This window comes from Leptonychotes weddellii, chromosome 12 (assembly GCF_054177405.1).
Source record: "Leptonychotes weddellii isolate Sample4059 chromosome 12, ASM5417740v2, whole genome shotgun sequence".
In the NCBI taxonomy this organism is placed as follows: domain Eukaryota; kingdom Metazoa; phylum Chordata; class Mammalia; order Carnivora; family Phocidae; genus Leptonychotes; species Leptonychotes weddellii.
In genome coordinates, this window is record NC_138380.1 from 26,483,502 (window position 1) to 26,509,318 (window position 25,817).

Sequence of the window (25,817 nt, forward strand, 5' to 3'; positions counted from 1 at the left end):
GCCTGGTGATGGGTATTAAAGAGGGCACGTACTGCATGGAGCACTGGGTGTTATGCACAAACAATGGATCATGGAACACTACATCAAAAACTAATGATGTAATGTATGGTGATTAACATAACATAATAAAATTTAAAAAATGTAAAAAAAAAAAAAGAATCCATAACACAAGTTAAAAAAATAAAATAAGGGGTGCCTGGGTGGCTCAGTTGTTTAAGCGACTGCCTTCGGCTCAGGTCATGATCCTGGAGTCCCTGGATCGAGTCCCGCATCGGGCTCCCTGCTCAGCTGGGAGTCTGCTTCTCCCTCTGACCCTCCCCCCTCTCGTATGCTCTCTCTCTCTCAAATAAATAAATAAAAAATAAAAAAATAAAAAATAAAAATCTCCTTACTAAATACTGATGGAACAAAGGAATGAATAAAAACACTCAGAGTGCTTTAATCATTTATTTAAAGAGAAAAATGGTGGGAGTGAGAAAGACACAGAATAGCAGTTTGTCACCAGTTCTTCACTGGGCTTACCAATTCCTTCTATTGAATCAGTGGTTCTCAAACTTTAACATGCCTCAGAATCATCTGAAGGACTTCTTACAATACAGAGTGCTGGGCCTCATACACAGAGAGGTATGATTCTGATTCAGTAGATCTGAATGGTCCAAATTTCCCAGGTGATGCTGATATTTCTGGTCTAGGGACCATATGCTGAGAACCACTCTATTGTATTAAACCTTGATTTGTAATAGGAAAATTTTGATTTCTAAAAAGTTGTAGACACATGGTACTTCTATTTTTTATCGTTATGTTAGTCACCATATAGTACATCATTAGTTTTTGATGTAGTGTTCCATGATTCATCTTTTATTCTTAAAATTAGAAGCATTTTCTTTTTGTATGATCAAAAGCTCAGATGTTCTTTAGAAAGAAAAAATTAGAAAAAGTAGAGATAAGTCTAGGAAAGAAAATCACAATTGCCATTGATGTTCCTTGAAGCCCATGTTGCTTGTAGTCAATTGTTTCATTTAACAACACACCATAAACATCATTCATGTCATAAATATTCTTCTGAAATATTAGAATGGCTTTACAGTATTATATTGGAAGTCTATGGCTTATTTTTTTACCCATTTCACTATTATTACAATAGAAGTAGTTTCAAATTTTTAAATTTATTTTTAGTAACTTATGTAACTAAACTATTGTGTACATTCTTAATTATTTCCTTAAAATGAATATCTAGGAGTGAGACTTCTATGATGTAAGAATAACTTTTTTAAAAAAGATTTATTTATTTATTTGAGAGAGAGAGAGAGACAGCACGTGCAAGAAGGGCAGAGGGAGAGGGAGAGAGAATCCTGAAGCAGACTCTGAGCTGAGTGTTAAGCCTGACATGGGGCTCGATCCCAGAACCCTGAGATCATGACCTGAGGAGAAACCACGAGCTGGATGCTTAACTGACTATACCACCCAGTTGCCCCTGTAAGAATAACTTTTAAGGATTTTCTTATGTGTTGTTACATGGACCCTTAAGGAAGGCTGCTCTAATTTATAACAGCACCAGTGGCAGAATACTTATTTCCCTACACTCTTCCCAACTCTATGATCTTTAAGAGGAAAGATCTTTTCAAATTTGAGGGAAAATAGCATTTCCTAGTTTAACTTCCATTTTTGATTGCTAATGAAGCTAAACATTTTTCTTATATATTTTGGGGGCCACACAATACTTATTTTCATGTCGGAAGAAGTGAGATGATACCTTTTTACCTTTTTTATTTCTCGTTGCATCAAATGGCACTTGTGGTTTTTCAATGTTCTCATCCTCTGTGAAAGAATGCCTGCAAATGCAATGCCAAACAAGTCTGGATCAATGAAATGAACAAAATTCATGGAAATTACATCTAATGCACTATTTTATTTTTCTGTGTGGGCACAGATATTTTGATGAACACAAAGAAACACTTTCTGGATTTCATTCCTCAAGACTAGCAATCTGGCCTCAAGTGAGGTGGGTGGAAATCTCATCATCTCTAATCAGCAGAAGCACATTTGAAGAAAAGCAGGGCAAAAAGTCACTCTTCCTTCCAAAAGTGAGCAGTCCCTGATAGCCTGGGTCCAACAGAAGTGAATTGGGAACACACATTCTTATTGGAATCTGTTTGGCTAAAATCACACAGTCTTGAAGCAAGAAGTCCTGGAAAGTCTGAGACACAGACTCAGAAGAACATACACATAATCTAGGAAACGTAAGGGTGCTACGCAGAAAATGACCTATGTCTTGCCACGTCTTCTCTCCTCAAATGCTGACTAACTGTACTTAATGGTAAGGGTTAGTTCCTCTCGGTGTGTTTGCCTCATGTTTTTCTGTTGTGTAACTAAGTGCTTGGCCAGATCGCTTTTGAACTCCAAGTTGAGACCAAATAATCTAAACTGCAGACCGAAAACTTGCTGGTCCTGATGACGGAGAATACGGAGCAGGATGTGGTTGGACTTTCCTGGGTTGTACTCTGATTCTTTCTCCATTTCCATTGCAACAGAATGGAGAGAATATCATTGGCCTGATTTCACAGCGATGCTATGAGGATGAAATCAGATGCTCTGTGTTAAGTTACGTTTTATAAATATTTATTGTCCCAGATATTGTGCTGGGCACTGTGGTAGAGAGGAGATGAATAGGCATATTCAGTTCCTTCAAAATAGAAACATCAGCAAATTACGAAGAATCAAGGAATTAAAAATATTGCTGATGTGGGAAGGTGTGATAACTTTATTGCAGTTTTACTTGCAAAGTCTCTTTTCTTTCTTTGATGCATATGATGAAGTATTTAGGGGTGAAAAAGAAAAATGTCTAGGACTTACTTTAAAATATTTCCCTTCTCCCAAGGAATGAAGAAACAGATAAAGCAAGCATGGGGTGAGATATGTTTAGATGAAGGTTGACTGGGTGCCAGGCCAAATTAAAAAAAAATCTCTGAATTCATGTGAAGCAAAAACTCTAAGTGAAGCTCATAAAAGATAAATCCCTGAAATGCACATACACTGAATTACTATCTTAATGGAGTAAGATGCTTTGTATGGTTAAGCGTCCTGAAGCAATTCCTTATGCGATTTTGTGAATAAATTGTTTTTAAAAATGTGACTTTTTCATGGAAAGCCTATGAGGAGAGCAAAGTACACTTGCAACTTTATTTCTTGTAAAGTGAAAACTAGCAGATGATGCACAAATATTGATTTTAATATTTTCATTCTGTTCAGATTTACACTAATTCTGTTGGGACCTCTGGATTCTAAGCCTCAGGGCACAGACATACATCACTGTCGCTTTTTCTGACCATTGCTTTTCTGACTTTATCTCTTCTCACCTCGTTGTTCTAAGCAAATGATCTTTATCTAGAAGGAAGCATGGGAGCACCTGGCTGGCTCCGTCTGGGGAGCAGGTGACTCTTGATCTTGGGGTCGTGAGTTCAAGCCCCACACTGGGTGTAGAGATTACTTAAATAAATAACTAATTTTAAAAAATAAAAGGAAGCATGAAGTCATTAATCCCCACAGGTGGCATAGGTATGTAAAATTGGCTTTTTCTATAGAAAAAGCTGGAGGTGACCATTGTGAAGATAAGAACAATGACGAATGACTACACCTGACCTTCTGTCTACAGGCTATACTGGAATAAAGCAGTGGACCTTGGACGTGAGGCCAGGGTCCTAATCCCTCCTCTATTTCTCTGGGCTGTGTGGCTTGAGCAAATGATCCACCTTCTCGGCATGGTTTCCTCATCTGGAAAATGTGTATGATATGCATCCTCCTTGTAACACAGCAGGATGATAATTAAATATACATATACTCACAGGTAAATTTGAAGATAATTGGAATTGAGTATTCTTTCTTGGAACATTCTCAGAGTGATTTACCTAATTGCTTTTTGAGAAAGATCTAAAATTTAATGTTCTCAGTGTTAACTTAGATAAATCTTTCGAACTTGTCTTGCTTTTCCTACAAAAGAAAGAAAAAATGTTTCCTCCACTGTAGATCCTAAAGTGACCTTAGGATGGTAGAGAAACGTGAAAAGCCAAAACCTACTTGCCCTGCAGCATACCACATACCATGTAGAATTATCTTATGTAATTCTTGTGAAGTAATATGTGGTAGGTAGTATAATCCTTATTTTACAGATGTGGAGATTGAGTCTCAGAGGTATCAAAACTTTAGCTGCTATAATTAATTAACTCTAGGATTGGGATATTTGAATCCATGTCTGTCTGATTCAAGAAAGTCCTGACCCCTTCTACACTGACCACTTTCAACACTGACCACTAATAAACTCCCTTATTCAAAGGGAATCAGTTAGGGTTAGGCTTAGGGTTTGGGTTAAATGCAGTATTCTGAATTTAGGAAAAGTCCCTTCCTTAACCTTACACCATATATGGAGCTTGAGAAAAACTTGCTGGGGAACACATTTTCCAAAACTTGTATATCTCAAGGGAATTTAGTCAAAGTTAAAAACAGTACCTAAATTGGCTCCTTGGTAAATCAAGTGGGCTATTCCCCACTGATAATGACGAATGAGACAGACTTGAATGACTTGAGTGAGGGCGAAGAACAAACAAATGGGCACTGAGCTCTGTTATTTGAAATTACTTTTCAAACAAATAAAGGCTTCTGTCAGGCTTACTACTTCTGAGCATTGAGGGAATAAGGCCAACTTCATAACATCGTGGCAATTAAAGTGAGTTCTGATCCTGGGAAATGTCCTAAGAATTCTTCAAATATACGATTATTTGTATTTTTGAATTGTAAAAAAAATTCTTATGGAAACGCTTTCCTTACTTCCTGAGGCAGAGGGAAATGAAGACAAGTCAGGAGAACCGAAGCCATTCCTTCCTGAGAGGGACTGCAAGAGACATAAATGATTATGGCATGGCCCTTTCGTCTTTCATCTCCCTAAGAGGTTTAGGTTTGCTTCTGTTTTCCTGGCAGTAAAAGTCAAATATTCCCTGGATTCCATCATATAAAAGAGAAGGCGACTTAGCCAGTGCCTTGGGCCCTGTTCCTTCTCAACAAGGACAGGAGATGTGAATATATTCACCTTGGCCTATCCTTTCTCCCATCCCCTCATTACCACCTCTCATTAGAACGGAAGTGGAAATGGGAGGTCAAATGTTTCCCTCTGAGATTCTACCTTCTAAAAAAGAAAAGTTCTATTCTTGTGGCAGGGACAGACATATTTGGAAATTTGGCTAGATTTTGCCCAGAATAAAGTCACGCCTCAAACACTCTCTAAATAAATGATCATACCATCTTGGGCTCCATGCTGACTGATGGTTCATTAAACAAAAAAACAAAAAAAAAAAAACCAAAAAAAAAAGTCACCTAATTCCTTCTGTCTGATGCTCTCATAATTCAAGGATATACATCACAGAATGAAATGAGATTGAAACTTTTAATTTTAAACATTACTCTGTAGTAGAGTCAAGTCCTATTGGTATAAAAAACTGTTGGATATGGGGCGCCTGGGTGGCTCAGTCATTAAGTGTCTGCCTTCGGCTCAGGTCATGATCCCAGAGTCCTGGGATCGAGCCCCGCATCGGGCTCCCTGCTCGGTGGGAAGCCTGCTTCTCCCTCTCCCACTCCCCCTGCTTGTGTTCCCTCTCTCGCTGTATCTCTCTCTGTCAAATAAATAAAATCTTTAATAAATAAATAAATAAATAAAAAATAAAATAAAAAACTGTTGGATGTGTTCTTATTACAGTGTTTGAAGACCACTAGGATTGTTATGGTTTCAGTGCTTTAAAGAAACTTATTTTCCAGAGCACAAATATTTGGACACATTTCTTTTTGTTGCTTTCTTTAATGTAGGCAAAATCTTTTGAAATCAATCTTCAGAGAATTTTTGGATTGCACAATTCAAATTTGTGGCTATCTTACCATTCCAGTGGATGTAGCTGTGCCTGTTTATTCAGGAGCTGAAACTGTTCAAATACATTTATAAGAGACCAGCATTGAGTCAGGATTGAACCAGGTCGTCCCACAGGATTTGCCCTATCATAAAATTCACGCATCAAAGATCGAATCCTAGGAGTAGTAGATGGAAAGAGCTGAGAAGAAATATTCAAAACCAGAATATCAGAATAAGTTATGGAAAATAACTGAAAAGGTATCATTACTAGAAAAGGCTTTCTATTTTATTCAGCTATTTCAAAAAATCAGATATTTATTTAAAAACCAATGGTCAGTATCATAATATAATTTTCTGTGCAGTTGTCAAGGTAAATGCCACTTTCTATCAGGAACTAATTTTGTTGATCATATTTCCAAACATGGTGAGTTTTCTTTCTCTTTTCTTTGAATGAAAATGGTTATTTCCTTCCTATCGATAGCTGAGAACAGCTGAATGACAGAGTGACTCAGGCAGTAGGAAGAATGGGGAGAAATCATTTGGGGTTACAAGTGAACTTTGTCAGGGTGAGAGATATTAATCCTATGGAAAAAAATCTATGGTTATCCTCTTTCTACTCTGAGAGTCAGGAAATTGGGGTTTGTCCTTTTTCCTGCAAAATAATTCTTCAGTTTTCACACTGTGCCAAGAGACTTTCTCTACATTCACAATATCTCAAATTATGAATTCCTCAGGAATGAGACCTCTCTCTCTATCTTTGTGGAGTTTTGAGCCAACTGTGACAAATATAATACTATCTTTAAATTAATTAAAATAATCCATCAATTAAATTATTATCTTTGGGGCAAAAGCTTACTTTGAACCCTCTAAAATAGAAGTCTAAATTATAGAAACAAGTGCCAAACATTCATTAATTAACTTAGTAAATTGGTTATAACTCAGACAAGTAGCATGTGAATACATGCTATTTTTTTAAGTAAAAAATAAATGTCTGATCCAAACAGATTAATGATAAATTATCAGTGGACTTTGAAAAATGCTGTTTTAACAAGGTATTTTGTATAAGCAAATCTTAAGTGGAAAAATAGAAATCTATTATAGTCCATCTAGATAAGTGGCAGAACTAGAAACAAAGCAAGTACTGAACATACACACATACATGTAATAAATTATATTGACAGTGACCTTCCATATTGACCAATAAATTCACAGAACCCAAGAAAATACAGAGAAGGGAAAACAAATGTCAGGTTTTTTGTTTTTTTGTTTTTTTGCCTAGTTATCATAATTATTTACGTTTTCTTTCTTTGAAGCTTGCTATAGAGTTGCAACAAATTTAGATTTAGGCTGTTTTCTAAAATGTGGTTACATTCAGTAATATTTGATTTTACACAAACAAAAAGGGCATGATGAGCAGAAAGAAAGTTTTGTTCCACGCACATGTCTCAAAGTTAAAAGCTAAACTTCTCTTGTAAAATGTGGACATTTTCCCTCTCAGAACAGTCATATACTGGCAGCTATGCTGATCTTTTATCCTTTTACCTTGAATAAGTCATGTATTATTTGCAAACTCTTAAAGAATATGGGTTCTGCTCATTTTAATATTTAGATGTCTGAAAAGAAGAAAAAAGCTTACAAAGATTTCTCTTTCTTAAAGAAAAATCTTCACCTAGTTTGAAGCAAAAATCAAATAGTTTATGGCTGATTTATAAGCTCAGTAATCATGAGGAATCAAATGTCACTTTTGTTTTACCAGTTTGAATTGCCCCAAGTTCCCAAGTTCCTTTGTGAAAGTCATAATTGAGTTGATCTCCTCTAAAGACAGGCATTGGTTTTGTTCCTTCTGATAGTTTTCACCCTATAATGAGGGGAGGGGAACAATTCTTAAGCAATTGTTACAAAATCAAATCATGTTTAGTCCAATTGCCCCCCACTTTATAAACCAATCAAAGTTTGAACTCAATAAACAGCTGAGCTAATTAATGCCAAATCACGCATAGTAACTTCAGCTTGTCACAACAGTGTCTGGCTCTAAGAAAATTTCATACTTGACAAAGAGGACCTGAATGGAATTGCTCAGTAGGGCGTTGGTGGTAAGGTTGGGGAGATGAGCCCAGGTAGACTGTGTGTGACAATTTGGGAATGCAGGAAGCATCTCCTTCAGCCTTCAGGGTACCAGAGATCAGAGGAGCAGGTGAACATGGGAATTTCATCTATGGGACATTAAAATTTTGGAGTTTGTGGATTCTAATAAACAGTCCCCCTGCCCCATTTTTCCTCACATCCATTTTTTTCTGAGGCATTCTTGAGAGGAGAAGTTGCACATATCTACCACTACTTCTGGATCAAGTGGTTCTAACGGTTTTAATGATAGTCCACTCACTAATGAAGGAAAACAGGGAACTAGATGAAAAAATTAATAAAATCCAGAGGAAACAGCAGTCTATAAAGTCATGTTCTATTTCTCACAAACAACTCTCCATAGAGCATCAAAGTTCGTTTGTGAGAACTTTCACATCCCACTCTCCCAAATTCTCCAAATACAGGTTTTAAAACAGAAAGGTACATAGAGAATAATACTGTACGTAATAATCTGTACAGATTTTGATGCATCAAAAAAACTTGTTTAACACGCCATAAAAATTAACCAATGCTACTATGAAGCACTACACCCTCATCAGCAGCAGCTAAGCAAAGATGTGAACCAGATGTGAATTCTTTAAAAATTAGTATTCTAACTCCTGTCCCTTGATGTCAATCTAGAACACTCACTGCTCTTCTAGACTGCCTCCAAAAAATTCTACTATTTCTTTTAAAGTATTCTAAATAACATCTAATATGTATTATTCATAATATCCACAAACATTCCTTAGGAGTTAGGAACTTCTTTATTTTAACCCATCACTGCATCACAATCAGTTACTCATACTTAGTTGACATAAAATAGTCTTGGTCTTCAGGTCAGAAAAATATAAAAAGGTGTAATATAATGGATACCAATTCATTTCAAATGCATTATCAATTTGCTTAGCTACACAATAAAGAAAATGGCACCTTTCAAAGAATGACTTGAAAAAAAAATTTGTCACTTAAAAAATACACACTTACCTTAAAAACACCTGATCTATAAAGTCCCTGAAATATCTCAGAAAACATTGGAAGTGAAGATTCATTAGAGAAGAGAAAATTGAAAGTATCTTGTAAAAGGAATTCTTCTGTGTTTTGGTCCTCAAAATCCATATTATCATCATCTTGAAAATTTAAATGTTCATGCACCTGTGAAAGAGTAAAAGCACAGTAAATATTTTTCGTTGACTTTTAATGCAGTGAAATCAGTTCTAAGACATGATTCATTCTTGTTGGATTGTAGATCAGAACTGACATCTAGTGGCCTTTTTGGAGGTCAACAGCTTTATAAAATACAAGTAATGTTCTTTTGAAGATACAGTTTTTTAAATGAAAAGTAATGGATTATAAAGTCACAGTAATTTATCTTGAAACTCTTTACTGTTGAAGAATTTTCATTCAGGAAAGATAACATATGACATTTCCGAACAATAAATTTTATTTTTATTTTATTTATTTTATTTTATTTTTTACTATTTTTAGATTGTATTTATATTCAAGTCAGTTAACATATATGGTGCTGGGAAAACCAGACAGTAACATGCAGAAGAATGAAACTGGACCATTTTCTTATACCATACACAAAAATAAATTCAAAATGGGTGAAAGACCTAAGTGTGATACAGGAATCCATCAAAATCCTAGAGAACACAGGCAGCAACATCTTTGACCTTGGCTGCAACAATATATTTCAAAGAGCATAATACAAACTGAGATGTGTGCAAGATAATGAATAAATGATTAAAGATGTAGATTTATGAAGTTTCATAATTTTATGGATAAATCTTTGAGCTATTCAACTAAATGTCTGAGCCATATATAATTGTAATCATTCACCTGTACAACAGTTTGAAAAGCAGTCAATGCAATATGAAGTTGAATTCTGGTTGCACATAATTTTATTTTGTTCCTTTCCCTTCTTCCTACTCCATATCTCAAAATAAAGCTTTCTGTAGATTTATTCAATCAACTGCTTTTTAATCTTGCCACTAAGGGATATTTTAGATGAAAGATAAAGTTCACTTGATTCAAAAGGAAGTAAAAGAATCAGAGTATACAAAAGCACTCTTCAATTTACACAAATTTATACTAGAAAAAACCCATATATTTAAAAAATTCCTATGGCTTTTTAAGGCCAATTTAAAACTAAGTATCTGTATGTAAAGTATGAGTTACATTTTTATAAACCCAAGTGAATAAGCTGGGTAATCTTCTATTTGCTATTATCTACATGTTTTCCACTTTATTTCATAAACAGTGGTGATTAATCCATAGGAAAATCCATGCCTGTTCTATAGTGATTCATAGTGGGGATTGGAACCCAAATCATAGATTCTCCACATATTAGGTAATTTTCTGAACTACAGTAAAATATAAGCCTGTAGTGACTTTAATACAAGTTGCTATTTATTGACTGGTTCCTATGAATGCAGACAACCCACCCATACACATATATACACCCCCCCCCCCAGATCATTCAGTGTAAGGTGGAAGCTCACAAGAAGCCTTCAGGATATTCACCTGGAGCACTACGGGGTACCCAAAACTGTAGTAACCAATATCAAAAGTGAAAAGTTGAAAACATAATCTGCATCTGAAATAAAAACACAAGGTAATATAAAAATATATTCTATTTGCTACATTTACTCTATCTTCTGATACATTATTAACAGTTACTAGAGTTAATTTCAAGGTCTGTACTAAGCAAAAAGAGCAGTGACTTGGAAATTACATGCAATTTATTTTTAAATTGGAATATGTTTTGTTCTTCATAAAAATTACAAATATATCTAGAATATTCATAACACATTAAACAATGAAGTTACTTCATGAAAACCTAAATACAGAGAAGGAAACTCTGCTAGTCCTTACTGCTAGGCATTCTTATTCACATATGGAACATGATAAAGCTTACTTTTGAGTCATCTCCTTTTTGTTGACATTCTAAATTTAACATTTCCCCAGAAAAAGGGCATGAAATTATATTCAAGTAAACTGAAGTATAGAGATAGTAGCTATTGAATATTGTTAATAAGGTCCATAAGTAAAATTATACCTAAGTCAATGCAAAGTTCATATGATAAAAATAGCTAAGCTTAAAAAAGAGATGCAATTAAAATTAATTTAAACAATGTGTGCTTTATTTCTTGTCACTATTATTTGGATGCTAACAAGTCTGTAACATGCACTGAAGTTTTAGGATCTATAAATATGAAAAGACGTTACAAGTTCATATTTATATACTGACATAACATTTTCCAAGTACCACCTACTTGTGATAATTAAGATATATTTTCACACTTGTGATAATTAAAAATACTTTCACTAGTAATTTTTAGAAGGTTTTTTCTTCTTTTTTTTAATATTAGCATCGGTTTTTACCTATTGAAGGCCTTTGGTCCCAGAGTAGATGGTTCGCTGAATAATTCAGCTGCTAGCAAGAGTTTGCTAATTGCTTCTTTCATATTATCAAAAGCCTGAAGAGGTGAACTGGCTGTCAGGAATGTCTCAAAAAATGTTTGCAGCTGTGAACAAAGTAAAGGATTCAATATTGAAACAATAATCTGTTTGTCTATCATTTCCAAGGTGACCAGTTTGAAAGATTCTGTTGGGTTATGTGTCTTTGCCACATTCAAAAAAACTCCTTAAATAGGAAAGTTTGATAATCTCTATATAATCTCTATATATAGTTCGTGTATATACACACATATATATATCTTATATATAATATACTGAAAGAATATATAATGTACTAAAAATATATAATAAATGTATACATAATACGTAATGTGTATATATTATATATATAATATGCAATATGTATATATTATATACCTTTAAAAATATATTATAAGCCTTTCAATTGAATATGGGATGCCACTACAGCTTGTAATTTAAATTACTTTAAGAGTTTTTTACTCCTCCTCCCCCTGCTTTTTTTTTTTTCATTTCATGGCATCTAATCATGGAAAGTGAAGTGGAGCTATTTACAAGAGCTTGTGATCAGAACGTCCAGGTTTAATTTGTGACTCTACTAGGTGAACTCAGACTGGTAACCCACTTTGAGTTTTTGTGTCCTTCTCTTTAAAATGGGTGAATACCACCAACAAGAGGTCTGTAAACCCAAATCAGAAGAAAATGTATTTGAAACCCACTGTAAGGTATGAAATTCAGATCTAAACTTTTTAGTATTAGCACTTTTCTGAATATATCAGAACAAAAATAAATGGATGAACGTTGCTTCTTCACAGCATTTTGCTGTGGGAGATCTAGCCAACTAATGAAGAATCTGAGAGAATCTCAGTGTCCTCTTAACATTTTAGTTTAATGTGTCCTGTGGATAGAAAAGATGGGGCACTATTACAAAAGGGGAATAAAGCTCAGGTTTATATTTTCTTAGAAACACAATTATTGATACCATAAACAGCTGTTTTTATTTGCTTGAATATTAAAATAATCACAACAAGACTACTGCTTGAGGATGCTTAACATCAAAGTCCAAGTTAAAGTTTTTAAAAAGCATAAAATAAATCTCATATTAAGTCATAGACTTTCTTGGATAAACATAATCTTTCAAGGATGAAGAACAAAAAATATTTTTTGAAAAAACATGCAGCAGGTATTCTATTAATGTTTTTGGAAGGACAGGCTAGATCCATCTGAATTGCATAAGACTACAAAGTGAAAAACTTTTGTTGCTATGATAATTAAGGACAGATATTGGCACAAGTGACCTAAGGGAAATGGTAAGTGTATCTTTAAAATACCAAGCAAAATTCCCCAAGAGAAACAAATACTGACTTCATAAAATTTACCAGCTGAAAAACAGAAACCTAATGAGATGTACATTTTAAGACTATGAACACATCATTAGCATTTGGCAATTGGGATGTTTTTCCATTTCACTAAGGAAAATAAGTGTAATAATTGTATGATCAAAAGAAAACAAATTAATGCTAACACTAAAAATGTTAACACCCTTGAGTCAAAACAGAGTAATATTGTTTTTCCAAATAAAAATAACTCGTATTTCACTCTGTTCACCATATTATGTAGAAGGGTCATTGATAATATTATTCCCTTTTCTGTTTTAATGTTTCCTGACTATCACAAAGATCAAGGTTAATAATTTAAGAAAGTTGGAAATGTTTGTGTAGCATATGAGATGCAGAAGATTGATGATCAGATGGTATCTTCCATGGCAAGAAATAATTAGCAAATTAATGTCTCAGGGTAATAATTGATTCTCCCACTGCGAAACCGATTATTTCTAAATTTCTGACTGTGACAGTGAGCGTTGAATATGGGCTGCTAGTACATGGATTCAGTTCCATTCAATTCGATTGTTTTAGTGAAAACTTTACGACGTGGAAAGTACCGTGCTGAGTGTTGGGGGACATGTATACAGCACAGTGGTAACACTAGAGACATTACACGCAACAAATCCTTGGTTTACCTTTGGCTCTACGCTGTTACTATTAAATTGTGAGAACTTCTGGGATTAACAACAATATCTATCTTGCAGAGGTATGGCTAGGATTAAATGAGAGAATGTATGTGAGGTACACCACCACCCCGCACATGTCAATATTCAGCACATGTTCGCTCCTTTTATTAATTAAAACAAGAAAGTCCATGGCCATTTAAGGAAATTTCAATGAACGGACGTGGTTGTTGAACCCAGATTCTCATAATGCAGTGCATTGGTGGAAAATCAAAACTGCCTCTGGGAATTCAAACACTTGTGACACCAACCAAAAAAGAACGTTTTACAAATAACTGACAAACCTTTCAAGAGAAATAAAGAGGTATGGCAGTTGAAGGGCCCCCTCCAGTGGTCAGCCTCCCAAGAGAAGCGAAAGAACAGAACTGAAAGACCCAATAACTGTCTATCTTCCCGTTTCCCTAACACCTCAGTCAGCCACGAGAAAGACTAACATCAACTACCCACCATGAAAGCAGGGGATCAGAACTGCCTTTACGAACAGAGGTAGGAGGAGAGGAGAGAGAAGTAGCACTCCAAAAGCATGACTCAAAATTGAGCAACTTGTTTTATTTTGGGGTTAGTTTTGTCCCCAGGTTTTGTCTCTGTATGCATTCCCTTCTATCTCATTGCATAAATTTATTTATGGAAGCCCTTCAGTTCTTTTTTTTTTTTTTTCAAATTTATTCATTTGAGACAGAGAGATACAGAGAGAGAGAGAAAGTAGGAGCAGTGGGGAGAGGCAGAGGGAGAGGGAGAAGCAGACTCCCCGCCGAGCGGGGAGCCCGATGCGGGGCTCGATCCCAGGACCTGGAGATCATGACCTGAGCCAAAGGCAGATGCTTAACGACTGAGCCACCCAGGCGCCCTGGAAGCCCTTTAGTTCAAAGGAAATTCTAGATGAGTGACCTATTTCATCTATTTAGTATAGTGGCAAGCAGGCTACATATACCAGAAATGAAAATAGAATCATGCAAGTGCTTAAGAGTTATTTTTTTTTAAAAGATCATCTTTCAATGAGTGACCCAGAGAGGGCACAATACTTCCTACATCAATCCACTTAGGCTAAGTGGAAGACTTCTTTGTGTGTCTGGTCCTGTTGTAATTTGTTACACTTAACTGTATTTCCTTGGTCACTTTACTTGAATTCTGTGCATCTTGGTGTGTTCAAATGTAAAAAGAGAATTGAACTCAATGGTCTCATTAGACAATGTCAAATCTGAAATTATTTGATATTAATACCACTCACAGCCATCAGAACCTGAAAAACACATCTTACCCAGGGGCTTTCTTAACTCAAGAACAAATCCTCAAAGGAGCACTTTCCCCTTCATTGCTAGTTTGAAACAATGAAGCCATAAACTCAAATATCAAGGAGACTTCTTCCCTCTCTAGACCAAGACTTTTTTAGATTTTAAAGATTTTATTTATTTATTTGACACAGAGAGAGACAGCGAGAGAGGGAACACAAGCAGGGCGTGGGCAGAGAGAGGAGCAGACTCTCCACTGAGCAGGGGGAGCCCGATGTGGGACTCGATCCCAGGGCCCTGGGATCATGACCTGAGCCGAAGGCAGAAGCTTAACGACTGAGCCACCCAAGCGCCCCTAGACCAAGACTTTTAATGGATGTTTTTCAATTACATGAATGTGAGAACATAAGCTCCTGAGGAAATCAGTGCCTTGGCAGCAAAGTAAAAATAAATAAAAGAGCATCTTAAAGTGTTTAACATGACATGAAACCATTTTATAAACTATACGTTTCCTCCTTAGTGTCAAAATGAAATACAAATTTAGTGCAAAGTAAATTATATAGGAAATGACCTTGTAAGATTATGGTTGTAAAACCAGGCAGTTGATGGGGCACCTGGGTGGCTCAGTTGGTTGAGCGACCGCCTTTGCCTCAGGTCATAATCCTGGAGTCCCAGGATCCAGCCCCGCATCGGGCTCCCTGCTCAGCAGGTATCTGCTTCTCCCTCTGACCCTCCCTCCCCCATGCTCTCTCTCTCTCTCAAATAAATACAGATCTTATAAAAAACAATAAAAGATTTAAAAAAAGAGAAAATGTTAGTTAAAAAAAAAAAACAAGGCAGTTGAAACACCACCATTTGTTCATACTGTGTAAGATTCAAGCAATAACCTGGTAAGGCATTTATGATTTTTACACCTATCCAATCAAGTGTTTTATTTAAATATACAGATGGATCGAAATTATCAATTAAAAATGGATGGACACAAGGAACTGAAAATCAACTTGAAAATATTTGTAGGAAAACTTCCATCACATCTTTGATATCTTAAAATACTTCTCAGGAGCCCTTCTATTCACCTCCTCCCCCAACCCATCTCTTATAGCCCTTCTCATGCCAATTCTGGGCTTCACCTGATTAATTCCCTTTATCTTCCCATAAGACCTTGGGCAGATTGCTCTCAGTTGTATTCTCACATGTCATTCTGTGTCAAACTTGCCGACTTTCTTGTCTCTTCTTACCACTAGACTGTGAGATCTTTCAGGGCAGAAACTGTACCATTTTATCTTTGGGTGGCTAGTACCCACCACAGACTAGGGACTAAGCTAAGTATAACATTACAGAAACCACAGAGACTTTGATAAGAGAAATAATTTACTGGAGCCTCTGGATAAAATAATTTTTCTCCTTAGAACACGTTTATCTCTTGTTTCCATCTCATGAGAGAGGGAGGATATGCATTTTTTTGGTGACTTGTAATAAAACCTTTGAAAAATAGAAGCTTACAGCTGTTCAAAAGGACTTTTGAGATAAGAAAATTTAATCTAAGAGTTAAGACAAAGGATGACAGAATAACCAATATTAGAGTTTGTTGTTGTTGTTGTTTTTTTAAGTCATGTTCTTGACTAACTGGGAAACTTCAGAATACTGCCATTTTAGTATCTTGAACTTTGAGTAGTGTTTAATAGCATTGTGCCTTACTGAAGTTTCCTAGAATTTCTCTCAAATTATTGTGTGAGAGAGAAATTTTTATCTTCTCAGTATAAAGAAGAATATGAGTACTTAAAATCATTTTACACCAAAAAAATATGAAAAGATGCTTGATATCATTCATCATTAGGGAAATGCAAATCAAAACCACAAAGAGATATTACCTCACATCCATTAGGAGGTCTACTATCAAAAAACATAAAATATTAAGTGTGGGGAAGAATGTGAAGAAATCAGAACCTTGGGCACTGTTGGTGGGAATGTTAAATGGTACAGCTACTATGCAGTATGAAGGTTCCTCAAAAAATAAAAAATTGCAGTACCATATGATCCAGTGATTCAACTTCTGGGCACGTGGTCAAAACAAGTGAAAGGAGAGTCTCCAAGAGAGATTTGCACACCCATTTTCAGAGCAGCATCATTCACAATAGCCAAAAAGTAGAAGCAACTCAAGCATCCATCAATGGATGAGTGGATAAACAAAATATATAATGGAATATCATTCAGCCTTAAAAAGGAAGGATGTTTCGACACATACTATAGCTTGAAGAACCTGGAAGATACTATGCTAAGTGAAATAACCCAGTCACAAAAGACACAGTATGATCCCACTTACATGAGGTATCTAGAGTAGTCAAATCCATAGAAACAGAAAATAGAATGGCAGTTGCCAGTGGCTGGGAGGAGGGGTAAATGCAGGGCTGTTTAATGGGTATAACCAGTTTTGCAAAAGGTTCTGGAGATTGGTTGCCTAGCCATGTGAATATACTTAATACTACTGACTGTACACTTAAAAACGGTTAAGATGGTAAATTTTATGTTATGTATATATTACCACAATTACAAAATTTTAAAGTAATTTTGTAGTTTTTACAGCCTCACTCCCTCCAACAACCATGTTTTTTAAACAGTTGCTAATTTTGTACCACCAAAGTCCAAAAGAGCACTTATTTAATGGTTGAAAAATTTGCAAAAGAAACAAAACAAAAAATAAGCCCTCCCTTGCTCCATTTCTCAGCTCCTGCAAATAGTGGAAATAATCTTCATCTCTACTCCACATCCTTCTACTCACTGCTTTATCTATAAACACTCTTTGATCCTTGATCTTTCTGTTCATTTGTTCAGGATGGGAAATAATCATATAGCAAGTTTGAATGTTGACAGGAATGATCCAGAAGAGGACAAATTAATGATGGAACACAAAGTTAGTCTAGAGGATGATCGTTATAGGTTATAACCAATGCTTAAAAGGAAATACCGCAGAAAAGCTCAAACTCAGTTTTATCCAAGGGTAGAATTAAGGGCACTCATTTAAATAGAGGAAATCCAAGATTGTATGTTCTTTGTCCAAATTAATAGGTGAATAAGTATGTAATCAAATCTACCTATTTGTAATATGCTTGAAATTTAAATCTATTATTTTTTGACTGATACTATTATCTTTCTGCCTTTTATAGACTCACTTAGGATCTCTCTGTCTGACTCTAACCTAACCAGTCTCTCTCCCAGGTTCTTGTAAAGCTCTCAAAATGTATCCAAAGGAATACAAGTACCTCAGCATTTTATCCCAATGTAATATATTTTATATATAAATGGATTTTTTTGATCACCCTATAATTCTCAATAAGAAAAATGTGTTTATAAATTTAAGTTTTTAAAATTACACTTACCATACGGCTCTAAATTTAAAAATATTTTTTTCTTTCCCAAAGAGTTATGATTACAGTTATTGCTCATACACAATTGGTCAGAACAATAGAAATATAAGTCTTATTAATTAATCTCTGAAATAAAAAGGTAAAATTGTATTAGAAATGCACCTCTTAGATGGATGTAATTTCTTTTTATTCAAGTAAAACACGTATCTGTTGAGAGAATATTACATATGGCTAGAATGAGAAGGGTTCAGCATCAGTATTAATATTATTTTTAATGTAATATATATATGGAATATATGGATGGAAGAGTATATATATATATATGTGTATATATAGGGTGGGGACAGAGAGGGAGAGAGAGAGAGATGGAAGTTACAGCAACATGACCTAATTCCTTGAACTCTCTCCAAAGCATATGGGGGGAAAAAAAAACCCACATAGTGATTTATCATGAAATATTTAATTTTGTTAGAAACTGAAAACAATCTGAGTTGTGCAGGATGTGTTACATAGTGTTATGTAGTGTTTGTTACATAATCTATTAGCATCCTTCACTGTCTCTAACTAGCACTGTATTTGAATTTGTCTGGTTTTGTTTTGAGGGAGTTTTTTTGTTTTTTGTTTTGTTTTGCAGAATTTTTTCACCATGAACCAATAATCACAATATTAGGGATAGGTGAGACTTAGGTCTTCTTCTTCTTTTTTTTTTTTTGAGTAGCGCAAGAGTGTCTGAAAGAGACAGAAAAGAAGATTCTCTTGAAACTATCCAAGTGCCTGCAAACCTCTGGAAAGACTTTATGGGTCCCCAGAGACACAGGACACCCTGCTTAAGAATCACAGGTTTGGAACTCTCCTTTGTGTTTCAAAGAGACACGATTTAGGGGAAAAATCAGATATTTAACAACACAATAAAAAGAGGAAAAAGGATTTGAGAAAGGGAGAAAAAAAAGACTAAATTACAAACCCAAGTACTGATGTAATTTTTCATTTAGTGCACATATGGTATTTGGATATAATTCTATGTTGCATTTAATAATAATCACTAACCTTAGCCACGTTGACACCATGTGCCAGACGCTGGGCATTTCTCATGCACTTTTTTGTTTATATTCATAGCAATGCTGTGAGGTTGACACTCATTATCCCCATTTTATAGATAAAGAAACTGAGGGGCGAGAATACAAGTAATTTGTCTAACGTTACATAGCCAAGAGGTAATCTATAGGGGTGTTAAAGCCAGTCTGCTTGGTTGCAAAGCCCCAGCATTAAATCTGTCACTGTGGCTTTGATTATATTAGATTTAGAAATGTGGATGGACCCTGAAATGCAGACGAATGAATCATATGTGTTTTTACTTTCACAGAAAATATGTTTGAAACTGTCACAATTCTCAAGTACGTGACCTTACACCCACACATCTAAAATATCAGTTCAATAACTTGAGCATTTATGTAGCCTAATCACCTTTTGGAAAAACTAAGAATATTTCTTTGTAAGTTAAATCAAATTGCCTGGATCAAGAAAAAATTTGTGTCAAGTCAAATGATTTAAGAACATAAATATTCTCATTATTTGTTTTAGCTCATTGAAAATTGGCTTGCTTTAGGGTATACCACAGAGAAACTGAATTAATTAGCTGAACCTAAATTAGGATAGTTTTTACTCATTCCTTGGAATTAGATCAAAACTCCAATATTTAAATAAGTTTCATGCTTCCCATGACATGAATAATTTTATTCATTTATACTTCCTAACAACCCTAAGGTTTACAGCACACATTAAACTTGGAAACTCAGATAGAAGATTCAATGTGATTTAATCAGTTTCATAGTTGGAAATTTTAAATTCTCCCACACGTATATCAGAGAATTGATCAGAAGCAAGGTGCAAAAATACAAAAGGCTGCGAATAGCATAAAATTTAATTATTTGCTTTGAATGGTAGAACCCTGATTGCATTATATTCAACCTTCTCAGAAAACTGGCAGGTTATTTTTATTGCCCCGTCTGGAATCTCTCAGTGGGCTATAAAGAAGCAGAGAGATTTAAGAGTAAAGAGCAAAAGCTAAAGTTGTAAAAATTTTATCATTGGACTTTGTATGTATATGTCTACTCATTTTCTTTATATGAATGCCAATGTTCAAGCAGGTCACAACTATTTCCATTAAAGTTAAAACACAGGCCTCTTTTAAACCTCCAGTAAAATAAGGTCTGACAGTTGTTTGGAAAACTTCTATCTTTTATTAATGGTCTTGAGTAGAAAATGACATTGAAGTCTGGTAATATTTCCAACAGGAAATATTTGTAATGGGCCGTACAAAAATTCACAAACAAGGATGCATTTGGCAGAAAGATACCCATCTCATCTATCTCTAAATACTCTCGAATGAGTAAGAAAGTAAAAAGGAAAAATAGTTTTCATTTATGTTCTGGATATTTTATGCAGGGTATTTATTTTAGTTCTTATTAAGTTTTATGGTCAATCACAAAAGAAAAGGAAATGTATTCATTATAAAAATAATGAGCTCTGGTTGTACAATAAAGGAAATGATAGAGCAATCTGCCCTAGCTTATGCGGGCTGCAGTGTTAAAGTCTGTTGAATCTATAGATGTATTACAGCCCTCTACTGTTTTCTTACACATCTCTTATATCAGGTGCCTTATACCGCTTTCTTACCGGGTTCCAACAAAACTCATTCTTTTACATGGCATATTTTAAATGAGCATTTAAATATTATACACAATTTAAAAGTTTATGATTTAGTACTGTCATTAAATATACCAATATCTTCTCATTGCAGTCCCAACTACTGACTTCTGATTTCTCTGCCCCCAAGCTTTCTCCTTCATTGCTACCAGAGGCATCTTTATGCAAATCATAAAGGACAGAAGTCCCAATGTTAACAGAAGGAGGTGATCTCATTAATAGTAGAAGCCCTTTTATTCTGTTTGCTACAAAGGGACAGTTATTTTTATATAAGTATTCAAAAAGCGATGCATGAAATTTTCGAACATTTTGTTTTAATTTAAAAAACATAAATGTCATGGGGCGCCTGGGTGGCTCAGTTGGTTGGGCGACTGCCTTCGGCTCAGGTCGTGATCCTGGAGTCCCTGGATCGAGTCCCGCATCGGGCTCCCTGCTCGGCAGGGAGCCTGCTTCTCCCTCTGACCCTCCCCCCTCTCATGTGCTCTCTCTCTCTCTCATTCTCTCTGTCGAATAAATAAATAAAATCTTAAAAAAAAACAAAAAACATAAATGTCATTCCTTTGTCAATTTCGTAACATACAGCCAAGGTATTTTATTTGCATGCAGGTGAACTAATTGGAATTTCTAGTCGTCTACCTTATGGAAACCTAACCCATAATGCATTGGCTGTAAATGAAACTAAGCAAGAACATAAAGACACTAGCAAAAAAATCTCAGGGCAGAATCCTAGGTTCCACAGTTTCCCCGGACCTCACAAAAGTTGCTACCCCACATCAAATTCACCTGCAATGTTTCCAAGAAATTTTCGCAGACTGATTCTTTATATTCAACTTTGCTTTTATAGAAGTCAGTCTATTTCTTTTTGCACTTACAGTTCATCAGTGCATGACACAGTAAGCATACAAATGCTTGCCTCAGGCGTTGAGTTCTTGGGTTCAGCAGTCAGTGTGCTTTATGGAGGGCATACAGAGCATTGTTTAATACTGCAAGTAGTTAAGTGGTAATTAAGAGGGATTTTATTCACTGGAGATCTGAGTCCTAATCCCAATCATCTTTGTTAGTTCTGTCTTCTCTACTAAATCATCAATCTTCATTTCCTCATCCATAGAATGGATAGAAACATATTACCCTAACCCTCAGGATTCTTAAAAGCATCAAATGAGATCATATATGAGAATAGAGTCAGAAATATAAAATGACACTGGGGTCATTTTATAGTGCATGAGATTCAAGCTCTTCAGGATATGACTCTAACAAACCTTTTCTGGTTTCCCCTAATCTATAAATCCTATGCCTTTTTCCCTTTCTTTTTTCTTTATCCCTTCCACTACAGGCTACCCTAGGATTTCTCCCACCTGGAAATACATACATGTTCTAGCCAAATAAATAAGACAGCTCATACTTCTGAGACTATAACCTATGTTCCCTTGCTTCATGATGTCTTTCCCAAGTAAATGCAAATATCCCCTCCCCATTTCTAAAGAAACACTAGTCATTTTCCTAAGTTCAGCTAAAATCCCACCTATTTTGTGAAACCTACCTCACTTTTCTCCAGCTGAATAATTTTCTCCTACTCTTGACCATCCCAGCAACTCAGCTGTTTATTGCAATCTGCCCTGTATTACAGTTATGTGTAAGGGTCTTTCTCCCTCCCTCTGCCCCACTGGAGGGTTCCTGGAAAGCAAGAACCAATGTTTCTTTTTTGAGTCCCTCTATACACTGCCCAACACACAGGTATCTTTGAAACAATTGTGGAATACAAGTGAGCTGAATTGATTATGAACCATTATTGAGTAGTTAACACTGCTTCTCCTTTGAGTTGTTTTTGACTCCATGATCAAACACAAAAATCTCACATATAGAGTAGGATACAGATTAAACACATTGATTCCCCACCAATTTTTTATGGGGAGATTATATTGTTTCTTCACCTTACTTGATGAAGAACACACAACTATTAGAAGCTTCATTCTCATCTAGAAGTAGAGATGCCATCAGATAAAATACTCTTCCCTTCCTTTCTTTCACTGTCTCCTGTCTCTAATTTAAAAACTTCCCTGTTCTCTATTCTAAATAAATTCCATCCTGTGAAATCTGCTGACAATCTGCTCTAATGTGAAAATCTTCTTTACGTTGGTGTGGCAATTTGAAAAAACTGACCACAAATTCTCCCCACCCCTATAGGCACGCCCCTGCCCCACTTTGCCTTGTGACTTACATTTCCTCCCACCCAGGGGTGGAGTTTCCTTCCTCACCTCTTGAATCTTGGTTTAACCCTGTAAAGTTCTTTGGTCAATGGAACATTGGCAAATGTGGTGCAAACTGTTTTAATTTCCTAAGGCTACTGCAATAAGTTACTTCAAACCTGGTGCTTTAAAACAATAGAAATTTATTATCTCACAGTTCTGGAGGCCAAAAGTCTAAAATCAAGGTGTTGGCAGGGCCTCATTCCTTTATCAGGATCTAGAGGACAATCTGTTCTTTGCCTCTTCCAGCTTCTGGTGGCTGTAGGCTTTCTTTGGCTTGAGGGTATATAACTATAATCTCTGTTCCATCTTCACGTGACTTACTCCTCTTCTGTCTGTGTCAAATCTCCTTTTACCTCTTTCTTATAAGGACATGTGTTATTGGATTTAGGGCCCACTTAGATAATCCAGGATGATGTCATTTTGAGATCCTTAATTATATCTGCCAAGACCCTTTTCCTAAATAAGGTCACATTTATAGGTTCATAGGTCAGGACATAGACATATCTTTTTGGGAGCAACCATTCAGCCCACTACACAAACAAAAGCCTCAAGAGAACTTGGCCTTTGGGGCTTGCTCACTATCACCATATGAAAGAACAGAAGGTAGCTGGCTGGATGATGAGAAACACATGACCAAGTCATCCCTGTGACCCAAGCTAACACCAGGCCAACAGCCAGGCATGTAAGTGAAGCAAGCTGGACCATCCAGCCTCAGCTGAGCCACAGAAATCAGCAGAGCCTGCCCAGCCAACCCACAGAATCAGGAGAACCATAAATAAATATTTGTTGTTTAAAGTCACTAAGATTGAGGGTGATCTAAGAACTTCATGTTCCTTTATTCTCAGTGCTGAGTGCAGTGTCATGCCTGCTGCTTCTGGTTTGGCTTCTCCATTTCAAACCCCTCCAACTTCACTCTGATTTCCATTCCCAGCACTGAATAAATCCAACCCTTTCTAGGGTGGGCAGATTCCTAAGCATTCTCTTCTCCCCTTCTTGTCTGAATATAGCATAGCTGACAACCCTATGATCCTCAAATGAACCAACTTATGATTTGAGGTCCCATCTATTTGAAAACAATCCTTAAACCTATGGTGTCTGAGCAACAGGCACTTCTGCCCAGGCTGTTTTTACAGCAATGGGAATCTGGACACATGGGACCTGTCTTGTCACAGTAGGAAGTACAAGCAAAAGTGATAGGAAACCTCTGTTGGAAATAGCAGGAGAGAGAGAAGGGAATGAGGAGAAGAAAAGCAGGGAGAGGAAGTGAATGGGTAAAGAAACACCAAATTCCCAAGGTGAGAATTTTTCTGTGTAGGGCCCCTCAGGCAGGGTACGGAGCAGAGGAGGCCTAAGAACCAGACAAATGGGTGCAAACCTGCATAGGGGTCAGCTGCTGTGGGACCAGGCTCCCAGCTCCCTCTCCACTTCCTCCTTTACATTTCTCCATTCTACTCCCTTCCAACTGACCCATCAGAACCATTCAGATAATGGCTGAAGAGTCATCTTTGAGCCGTCTCTGTCCTCTCTTTCAAATCCTCACCAAAGCTTGTTTCTCCCTCCAAAAAGGAGAAACGTCTCTCCTTCTGTAGATACCATCTCACCAACTAGTCCAAGGTACCAACCTCCTTACCTGGACACCCGAATAGCTCTGCCTGAACTCCCAATCCACTTCAGTATGTTCTCCACACAGCAGCAGAGTGGGCTTGAAAGGGTAAGTTAAATTATGGCACCCCCCTGCTCACTATCTTTCAGTGGCATCCCTTTGCCCCTAGAAAAGAATTCAAATTCCTTACTTTGCCTATATACCTTACTTTGTCTGCATTTTTGTCTGCAAATTTTCAAATTCCTTACTTCGCCTGCATGATTTGGCTCTTGCCTTTCTCTCCTACCTCCTCTCCTACCACTCTCCTTTTGTTCAACAGAATACACTTTCAGTTCCCATGATGTTCTCTGCATGTGCAAGGACCGTCCTCCCTTAAGACGCTGGAATTCTCCACTTGCTGGGAATGTTTCATCACTAGCTCTTCAAATGCCACTTTGCCCAAATGTCACCTAATCTGGGAGATCTTTCTACCTCTCATAAGGCGGGCAACCCAGTTACTTTCTACACATCACCCTTATTCATTTCATTATTAGTTATATCAAAAATCTGTAATTATTGGGTGGTAAAATTATCAGTGTAAAAATCTGTAATTAACCTGGGTGGTGCAATTGGTTAAGCAACCAACTCTTGGTTTAGGCTTAGGTCGTGATCTCAGGGTCGTGGGACCGAGCCCTGCATCAGGCTCCACACTCAGCATGGAGTCTGCTTCAGACTCTCTCCTTCTCCCTCTTCCTCTCCCTGCTCAGCTCTCTCTAATAAATAAATCTTTAAAAAAAATCTGCAATTACCTGTATTTGTTTGTATGGGTATAACTAGTTCTTTATCTGTATTTCATCTCCCGTTCCATATAAGAATAAACTCCACAGAGGCAGGGACTTTGTCTTATTACTGTATCGCTGGAACCTAACACAATGTCTAGCATATGGGAAGTCCCTATATCTGTAGAAGGAATGAAAAACCTTACTTGGAAACTATTCCTATTTTATAGATAAGGAAGTGGTTTGGAGAGATCGAAAGACTTGCCTGAGGTCGGACCGTTGGTACAAGAACATTCCTAGTGAACATCCATCCCCAGGCCCCTAGAGGTCATCATGCCTTGGGGTTTTTCATTTTAATCTTGTAGATCCAGCACTATAGATCCAGTG

At 36.3% G+C, this 25,817-nt stretch overlaps 1 protein-coding gene across 6 annotated transcripts in view; it reads right to left on the reverse strand.

The window, feature by feature from the left end:
• The window catches only part of CPED1 (cadherin like and PC-esterase domain containing 1), a 254,947-nt gene that overhangs the window by 121,956 nt on the left and 107,174 nt on the right, over window positions 1-25,817 (reverse strand). For all 6 annotated transcript variants that reach the window (XR_014139160.1, XM_081800192.1, XM_081800193.1 and 3 more), the window contains 6 exons: window positions 11,399-11,541; window positions 10,538-10,610; window positions 8,999-9,166; window positions 7,644-7,748; window positions 5,920-6,089; window positions 1,762-1,832 (listed from right to left, as the gene is read on the reverse strand). Coding sequence is in view for 5 of the 6 variants with exons in the window: in XM_081800192.1 (XP_081656318.1) it covers window positions 1,762-1,832; window positions 5,920-6,089; window positions 7,644-7,748; window positions 8,999-9,166; window positions 10,538-10,610; window positions 11,399-11,541 (730 nt within the window). In the remaining variant the exon portion in view is untranslated. The remainder of the gene's footprint in view (window positions 1-1,761; window positions 1,833-5,919; window positions 6,090-7,643; window positions 7,749-8,998; window positions 9,167-10,537; window positions 10,611-11,398; window positions 11,542-25,817) is intronic.